Source organism: Pteronotus mesoamericanus, unplaced genomic scaffold (genome assembly GCF_021234165.1).
Source record: "Pteronotus mesoamericanus isolate MK-2021 breed Mesoamerican mustached bat unplaced genomic scaffold, CSHL_Meso_final scaffold_31, whole genome shotgun sequence".
NCBI classification, from domain to species: Eukaryota; Metazoa; Chordata; class Mammalia; order Chiroptera; family Mormoopidae; genus Pteronotus; species Pteronotus mesoamericanus.
In genome coordinates this window covers 33,943,775-33,953,599 of record NW_026555312.1, presented here as the reverse complement: position 1 = coordinate 33,953,599, position 9,825 = coordinate 33,943,775, and the positions used below count along the sequence as shown (strand labels likewise).

The window sequence follows — 9,825 nt, the reverse complement described above, 5'->3', positions numbered from 1 at the left end:
TCTGTGATGTCTGTGGTAACTTCTCTTTCATTTCTGATTTTGGTTAATGGGTCTTTTCTCTTTTTTCCTTATTGAATCTAGCCAGGGGTTTGTTAATTTTAATTTTTTCAAAGAATCAGCTCTTTGTTGTATCAATTTTTGTGTAGTCTTTTTTGTTCCTTATTTCATTCAATTCTGTTCTAATTTTACTATTTACTTTCTTCTGCTGACTTTGGGTTGCATTTGTTCATTTTCTAGATATTTAAGATGTAACGTTAGGTTGTTTACTTGTGATTTCTCATTTCTTGAAATAGGCCTATAATGATATAAACTTCTTTTTTTACTGCTTTCACTGAATCCCATAAGTTTTGGTATGTCATATTTTCATTCTTATTAGTCTCTATATACCTTTTGGTCTCATTTTTAATTTCTTCTTTGACTCAGTCACTTTTTTAGTAGTAAGTTGTTTAACCACCACATATTTATGGGATTCTTTACCTACTTTTTGCAGTTGACTACTACTTTCAAGGCATTGTGATCAGAGACTGTGCTTGGTAAAATTTCAATCTTTTTGAACTTGTTGAGGCTAGTTTCGTGACCCAATATATGGCCTACCCTCGAGAATGTTTCATATGCACTGGAGAAGAATGTACAATCTGATGTTCTGAGATGAAAGATTTTGTAAATGTCAATTATGTCTATTTGGTTTAATGTGTCATTTAAGGCTGACATTTCTTTTCTTTTTTTCTTTTTTTGTTTTTTTAATCCTCACCTGAGGATATTCTTACATTGCTTTTATGTATGTACTTATGTATTTATTATTGTTCAAATACATTTTCTCCATTTTCCCAACACCACTTTCCCCTGCCCTACCCACCCCCCATCTCCCACCCTCAATCCTTCTCTGCTTTGGCTTTGTTCATGGGTCCTTTATACATGTTCCTTGACCCTTCCCCTTCTTTTCCCCATTACCCACCTCCCGCCTTTCTTCTCATTATTGTTCATTTGTTTTTTCTTTCAGTGTTGCTGGTTATATTTTACTTGCTTGTTTGTTTTGTTGATTAGGTTTCACTTATAGGTGAGATCATATGGTATTTGTCGTTCATCACCTAGCTTATTTCGCTTAGCACAATGCTCTCCAGTTTCATCCATGCTGTTGTGAAGGGTAGTAGCTCTTTCTTTCTTTCTTCTGTGTAGTATTCCATTGTGTAAGTGTACCAGTTTTTTGATCCACTCATTTATTGATGGGCACTTAGCGGCTGACATTTCTTTACTGATTTTCTGTTTAAATGATCCAACCAGGATCATTTTAGGAGGATATCTAGAGCTGTCAATTGAGTATTAAGATCCCCAACTATGATGTATTTTGTCTGTTTCTCCCTTTACTTCTGTTAGTAGTTGCTTTATATATTTCAGTACTCCCCGATTGGATGCATATATATTAAGAAGCATTATGTCTTGATGTTGTGTCCCCTTTACCATAAAATGTTCACCATCTTTGTCTCTTGTTATCCTCGTTATCTTTAAATATGTTTTGTCAAATACAAGTATGGCTACACCCGTTTTTCTGTGTGTGTTATTTGTTTAGAGAATTATTTTCCACCCTTTCACTTTAAATCTACCTTTGTCTTTGCAGCTTAGATGTGTCTCCTGAAGGCAGCATATGGTTGGGATTTGTTTTTTGACCCAGTCTGTTTTCTGTGCCTCTTTATTGGTGAACTTGGACCATTTACACTTAGGACAATTATTGATGTATGAGGATTTCCTATAGCCATTTTATCCTGTTTTCTGGTATCTCTGTGCCTCCATTGGTTATTTTCCTTTGTGTTTCTATCTGTTGATTTTGTTTGGTGATATTCCATACTTCTATCCTGTTTCTTCTTTTTGTAAGTTATGTGTCCCAGATTTGGGTTTTTGTGTGGTTACCTTTAGGTTTATGAAAAAGAAAGTTGAATAAACACCATAGTGTTTTGAGTGCATCTATCTCCACCCTCCTTTGCCAGTTCAAGCCTTTACCCCCTCCCTTTTTATGTTTTTGTTGGCACAAATTATCTCTGTTTATGCTGTTTCTTTGGAAATCTCACTCATAACGTTGTAACCTTTTGCTGTTTGTTTCAGGTAGAATATCCTCCTTGAGTATTTCCTGCAATGGAGGTTTTCTGGTGATAAATTCCCTCAGCTTCTTTATGTCTGGAAAGGTCTTTATTCCTCTTCATATTTAAAGATAACTTTGCTGGACATACTATTCTTGGCTGGTAATTTCTTTCTTTTGGTATTTTGAATATTGAGCTCCCCTCTCTTCTGGATTGCAGTTTCTGCTGAGAAGTGTGATGAAAACCTGATGGAATTTACTTTGTAGGTCACTATCTTTCTTTGTTTTCCTGGCTGCTTTGAGAATTTTTTTGTCATTATTGTTGACACTTTTAATACAATGTGCCTTGGAGAGGGCCTCTTTGGGTAAAGGTAACTACGTATTCTGTTTGCTTCTTGGATTCGCGGATCTAGTTCTTTGCATAGGTTTGGGGAGTTCTCATCTACTATTTGAATAGGCTCTGTTTCCTTTTCCCTCTCTTCCTCGTCTGGTATGCCAATTATTCCTATATTGCTCTTTTTGATGGAGTCAGTTCTTAATATAAATAAATAAATAAATAAATAAATAAATAAATAAATAAATAAATATTTAATGCTCAGGTAGCTCTTTTCTTCCCTCTGTATCATTTCTAAGTCATCTCTTCAGTGTCACTGATTCTTTCCCCCATCTGGCTGGTTCTGTTTGCTATGCTCAGCAGTTCATTCCTGATCTCTTTTATTGAAAACTTCATTTCCACAGTTTGGTTCTTTTTTAAAGTTTCAATTTATTTGGTAGTCACTTTGTTCATTAACTTGTTTTCTGAGTATGTCAAATTGAGTTTGTATTTTGTCACATCTCTTGAGTATTTTCAAAACTGCAAACTTGAATGTGCTGTTGTGTATATCGCCTATTTCTGTGTGTTCCAATTCACTTTCTGGAGATTTTTCATTTTGAGCTGCTTCACTACCTTGGTTATTCATGATATATGATGGGCTCCTTCTCTGTCTAGGCATCTATGTATTAATTATACTTCACTAGATTCCTATGAAGAGGTCTTTTTACTATTTTCTAGTAGGTGGCACTGAATTAGTTTTTAAGCTGTGAAATCCCAAACCTGACCTTTGTGGCTGTCATTAGTATAGCTGTGATGCTTGGGGTTGGGATGTTTGACTCTCTCAGTAATGGCAACTTCAGGCCCCCATTGGTTCCCCTGCCATGCACCCCAACTGGGGATCAGTCACAGAATTAGAAATTCTGATGTAATAGTTCTCAGTTTTGGAGGTAATGTGCTCTGAAATCTTGTACCACAGGCCACAGGAGTTGAGTTTTGATAGTTTAAAAGGCATCAGGGCTCTGCAGCTCCATTTCTTTGTTTGGAACACTGACCACCTGACAGCCAACAGTCACGGCAGAACCCCTGCACTGTGTTCTTGCCAAGGCTTCTCAGCTGCAGTTTGCAGAGCTTACTCCTGCTGGAGTGTCCACCAAGACCCTGCTTCTCCCTGATGGCCAAAGGAGGCACCAGCTATAGCCAGGTTCCTCCCTTCTTCAAGCTGAGTCCACTGCAAACTGGGCTGCAGGGCTGTCTTCGATTCACCTGGGCTCTCTTCCCTTCTTGCCTCTGCTTTGTTTCCATTTGCCCACCTTTAGATGCTTCAATGCACAGATCTCTTCAGCATGGCTGTATGTTGAGCAGGGAATCCTTTGTTGAGTTACAGCTGATAAAGTTGTTGAAATTTCAGGAGAGACCAAGGAGATCTCTCACACCACCATTCCTCTGATGTCACTCCCCTAGAGATCTTAATCTCTGGGCCCTCTGAATGTTAGGTAACATGGCAGAGGGTTGCTATTCAGCAGATAGGGAGATTATGCACGTGGGCCCAATTAAGTGGGAGAACAAGGAAGAGGAAAAGGTTAGACTGATGTACTGTGAGACCTCAACTCACCATTGGTGGCTTTAACAGGCAAGGAATGTAGGTGGCTTCCACAAGCTAGAAAAGGCCAAGAAGGGGACTCTTTCCTAGAACACAGCCCTATCCACACATCAATTTTAGCACTGTGAGATCCATGTCAACTTTCTGACCCCCAAAACTATAAGAATACTGTTACTTTAAGCCACGAAGTTTGTGGTAACTTATGAGAGCAGCCATAGAAAACATATGATGAAGGTCTAAGATATTGCTATAGTGGTTGAATCGTGTTGCATTCCCACCAGCAATGTAGAATGTTGTAGTCATTCTATACCCTTTTTTTGGTAGTGTCAGGTTTGTTGTTAATTTTTGAGTCATCCTATGCCTCTTCTCATTCTCTTAGTCATCTTTGTCATGATTTATCATCCTTAATATTTTAAAATGTAAGGACTTCCAATACTTTTCCTATTTCATTAATTCTCTCTCTCATCTATGTTATTTTTCTTTGGGTTTACTTACTCCTCTTTCATAACTTTTTGAGATGAATATGTAGCATATTGGTTTTCAGCCTTTTTTCCCTGCTAATACTAGCACTAAGGGCTAAAATTTTGACTCTAAGAATGACTTTAGCTGCCTCACATGAATTATGATATATAACATATACATTGTTATTCAGTTCAAAATATTTTCTAGATTTCTTTTTGATTTCTTGTCTGACCCATGGGTTGCCAAAGCTACTATATCACATACAAGTTTGGAATTGTTATATATTCTCTTATTTGAAGTATACATCTTCATCCCTAGCAATGCTTTTTGTCTTAAAATTTTTAATATACAGAAAATACAGCTATTCATTAGCTTTTCATTAGAATTTGCATGATGTTCCTTTTCCTATCTTCTGTCTATAAAGACAGAAAAATTTATACCTCTCTCTGGTGAAGTACACATAGCTGTTTTTTAAAAACCTTTTATCTAAGAACAATTAGAACATGTAGTACATGTAATTACTGATTTATCTGGATCTAAATCTACCGTATTACTAAATACTTTCTGGTGTCATACCTACTCTATTTTCTTGTTTTATTTTAGATTATCATTTATTAGATTAGTTTTCTTTTTACTGCTTGAAAATACTTTACCATACTTACATACTTTATCATACTTACATGCACTCTTAAGTCTCATGTTACCTGGTAAAATAGGACTTTTATCCTCATCTCAGTTAACATAGGAACTTTAGACCACTTGATCTGCCCCACTCTCCCAACAGGCCATTGTAGGGTTGTATTAAAACTAAAGTTCTTTACATATTTCTAATCATGAGAGACATATTGTTTTACGGTCATTATTCATTTAGATTTATCCTTTTAATGACAGCTTCCATTACTACATATTCCTTTCTGCATCTTATTTTTAGCCTCATCCAAGGACATGCTTATTTATTTTAGAGAGAGGGGGAGGGAGAGAGAGGGAGAGAAACATCAATCAGTTGCCTCTTGCACTTGCCCTGACTGGAGACCAAACCCACAACCCATGCATGTGCCCTGGCCAAGAATTGAACCCATGACCTTTCGGTTTGCAGGACAATGTTCCAACCAACTGAGCCACACTGGCCAGGGCTGCATCAGATTTTTTTTTTTTTTAATGCAACTTATGTTATTTTATTGTATACTCAGGGTTAAGAACTACTGGCCTAGACTGCAGTCTAATGAGTTGGACTGCTCCTGCCACAGTTCCTCCTCTAGTTTAACTTTCCCACGAACCCAGAAGTGTCTGACCATGTGAGGTCAAATCATTCCATGGCTCCCATTGTCTGTTGGATTGGCCTTACAAACTCTTGATCTGTTCCTGACCTACCTCTAAAACCTCTCCCCTACTCCTGCCCCACATCTCCCCTATACTCTTTATTTATATTTAGCTACTTCCCAGAGTATACAGATTTTATAGAAATATGTTATTCCTTGTACCTGGGTTGCCTTTCTTCATTCCTGTATTTGAAAAATTACTTCTAATGTTTCAAGACCCAGTTACTTCCCTGGATGCTCTCTTATGCTTTGAGAATAGAAGCAGAAGCACCTTTGAGAATACTCTGTGAATAAATCTGCTGTTTTATTACTATTGTGCTTGTTCCATAAGGACATGGATAGTCTCCTAGCCCAAGAGGAACATGCGGCCAAGATGAACATGCGGGTTCATCTTCAAGATGGAGATAATACTGCCTGTAATGCTTTTTCCTTTGTGTTGCTTTGAAACTGAAATAATAATCTATGTGAAAAAGCTTTAAAATTCAGGATAGTATGTACAGATATTAATGGTTGGTAGTAAGAGACAATTCTGTTTCACATGACTTATGGGTAAAAATATAAACAAAACATGTCTAGCTTTATTCTGTTCCCAGAAAGTTTACTAATTTAAGCATCGATGTATAATAACTCACTTTGTAAGAAGAATTTGAATATTATGGTGCAATTGTCTTTAAAATTGTTTTCTTTACAGTGCAACTCTTTTAAAATAAAATTGTACCTGGAATCCCAAATAGATGAAATAAGTGAAAGATTTACATTGTGGTTGAAGCACATGTGGCGAGTCTTTCTCATAGCAGAGTCATCAATAAAGTGATTACCCTTCTTTTAAGTGCAGAGTCTTAGGCAGCTTTCCATAATCTTTTCAATTAGAAACTTGAATAACTTTGTTTGAATATCCCAACAACCAATCTGATATTTAAAAGTAACTGTATTAAAGTTTAGGACAGTTGTTTTGTACAGAGTTTGATGCCTACAAATAACCACCACTCCAGTCATGCCACTGATCTTCCTGGATGACCCTCTCCTTGCTACTGCTCAGTGCTGTGTCAATAGATGGGCTCTGTACAACAGGCTACCTGCCCTCAGGGGCTCACCAGCTCCTCTGCTCCCACCTTCCAGAACCTGGGTATTACTGATCCTGAGAAGAAAGTTCAGAGCCTTCTCTGTCATACTTGTAACTTACTTTACTACAGTTTAAAAAGGCTAAGAGGCATTTGTGTATTTCAAATGTAAAAATGGAAAGTAAAATATTTGTCCAGATAAACTGTGCTTAGAAAATGAAAGGTTTTATTTGCAACTTACACAGCTTCATGAAACAAACAAACAAAAAATGCTGTTCAGAATCTAACACAGACTAAGTTAAACACTGAAAAATATTGGTAATATACAACACTTCATTATTGAGTTTTAAAATAATTCAAACATAATTAAATGAACTTTGATAAAATGTTCTATAAGATGATACTTTGTAAATAGAAAAGTTAATTTATACACATTTTAGTAAATATGTAGATATATTTTATTTGTCAAGAGTAAATGTCAGCTTTACTTAGAATATTGAAGTACAAAAATAAAAAAATGTATACCTATGACTGTTAAGAAAAGTTAATTGTTCTGAGGATACTACTAAGGCATTGAATTCAACTCTCCCTTTTGATATGAATCATCTAAATTTTTATATCTTTAGCATTCAAATGTTCATAGCTATTTTCTTAAGCAATATTTTTAGTAAGATAATTCAATCTTATTATTTTTCCCCTGGAAGACAGAGTTCTAAGCAACAGTATATAATACATCCTAAAGAAAACACTGTGATAACATCCAGGTTCAAAAGTACTTATCACTAGAAAAAGGGTTTATACACCTGGATGCTTTTCTTTTGAACTTATTTTTTTCACCACAATAATACATCAACCACAAAAAGGCATACTGAAGCATGGAAGACTATCATGTTATATAAAATTTGATATAAAATCTTAGGATCATGTTACCAACTAGATAATTATATCAAAAATTATAAAGTTCTATAAAACTACTATGAGGTTAGACTTTCAGGTACATAATACATTTTAAAACATAGTCCCCAAATTTTACCTTTAGTATGTATAACAAAAAGGTTAATCTTAGAATATGAATGCAATCAGACAGCCATAACAACATAGATGAGTTCGGTATTTTCAATGGCACTGACACTGCTCTGTGGTGTAATGCTCTGCAGAGTGACAACAAATTGGTTGCAGGAGCAATGACCTAGATTCCTCACAAACCAGCAACTTAAAAACTTCTAACAGTGAATATATAAGTTCTATCATCTGGTTTGGGCTTATATATTGATCTTATTTATACTTAAGAGTATTTTTCCATAAATGGCCACTTATGGAACTGTGGCCACTTGCCAGATAGAACAAATAAAATAAGCAAGAAAAATCACAGCATACTTCTAACATTTTAATAACTTCGCTTGTGATGACTTTCTGTTATCTGGAACCTTTGTTTTACATAAAATTGGAGCTGGAAAGAGAAAAAAACATTTGATTGGTACAATATAAAACCATATAAGATATAAAGATTACTAGAATCATTAGTTTTACAAAACTGTTCCCAAAAGAACAAATATACATCTATTATTCTGTAGGATATCTAACTATGGAACGTTGGAAAGAGAGGGAAAAAAAGCTTCACCAGACTCCACTTTCTTGAGGATGAATTCTGGGTTCTCAAAAAACTATGGGCTTGCCCCTGATTTTGTCAGCAATGGCTCATACCAATGATCTCAAGTGGAGCAAGATGGTAATTTCCACAAGGTAAGTGTGAATTGTCTTTCATATATAAAATAAATATGGGCAAAACCAATTTTATTAAGCCTGGATTAAGATAAAAAGAAGGTAATAAGTCCCATAGCTTTGTAACTCAAAGCATAATGAAAAGCAATAATTACATTTATTGTTAATCTTTTTAAATTCAATACCTGAATAAACGTCATATTATTCCCTTGACAAATAATGGATGTCTGCTATGTTCTAGGCTCTGGGGATGGATACATCCATGAACAAAACTCAGAATCCATGCTCTTGATATTAAAAGATCAATCATAAAAATTCCTCTTTCTTCCGCTAAAAGCCATAAAATCCATAGGTCAGTGAAATACACCAAAACTCTGTGGATTTACTTTTCCACAGTTCAAAAATGGTAAGCTACCATGGACCAACTTTATGTTTTCCTAACTATTTTGAATTCGAGTCACAATATTCTGAAAATGAAATACCGCATTTTGCCGCATATAATGTGTTCCCATGTATAAAGCACACCCACGTTTTTGGCCCAGACTTTCAGGGAAAAAATCTTCCGTTTTAATCTTTTAATTCAATTTTTTATTTACTTATACTTAGATACTTGTTTTTTGTATTATAAAGGAATTTTAGCATTTATTTTTTAACATATTATAGTACAAGAAATTTTATGTAACAAGTAATTACAAAACTAGAGTTATAATTTTAAGGCATAAGCACAAATAAAAGAATTAAAAACATTTATCTAGATATGGAATTAGTACTACCCATGTATAATGTGCATCCTTATTTTTCCCTCAAAAATTTGGGCAAAAAATGTGCATTATACACAGCAAACTACAGTAAGCTGTAGTGATAAAATTATACCAGAAGTGTTGCTCTGTGAGGAACATAAGAAGGACTTGATGCTGCTAGAGCAGAGATAGTTGGACTAAAGTGAGGCAAAAACCCACACGGAAGCATTCCCAACAGGACAAGTCAATGATGACTTAGGAGAATAGTCAGATAGGCAAACTGACGAGGACATTTTAAGAGGGAGAAATAAAATGGACACAAAATACAAAAGAGGAAAAAATACTTATTTTCTAAAACTTTGGGTGAGTTTGATTGTAACACATACCCCAAACCTATAAGCCTTGAGAATATCATCCAAATGCTACTCATGGCCGCCCCATTGTACTGGAACCCTCTCTACCTTCCTCTGCATCTTTACGTCCACCATTGGTTTCACAAGCTCTGACATCAAAGCACAGGAGTTCGAATCGAAAGCC

The 9,825-nt window shown here is 35.5% G+C and overlaps 1 protein-coding gene across 1 annotated transcript in view; it reads right to left on the bottom strand.

Annotated features, from left to right (window-relative positions):
- Positions 1 to 8,083: 8,083 nt before the first annotated feature.
- SEPTIN10 (septin 10) overlaps positions 8,084 to 9,825 on the bottom strand; it is a 58,076-nt gene continuing 56,334 nt past the window's right edge. Inside the window, exon 11 of the mRNA XM_054592008.1 lies at positions 8,084 to 8,276. Coding sequence (XP_054447983.1) covers positions 8,261 to 8,276 — 16 coding nt within the window. The 3' untranslated portion in view covers positions 8,084 to 8,260. The remainder of the gene's footprint in view (positions 8,277 to 9,825) is intronic.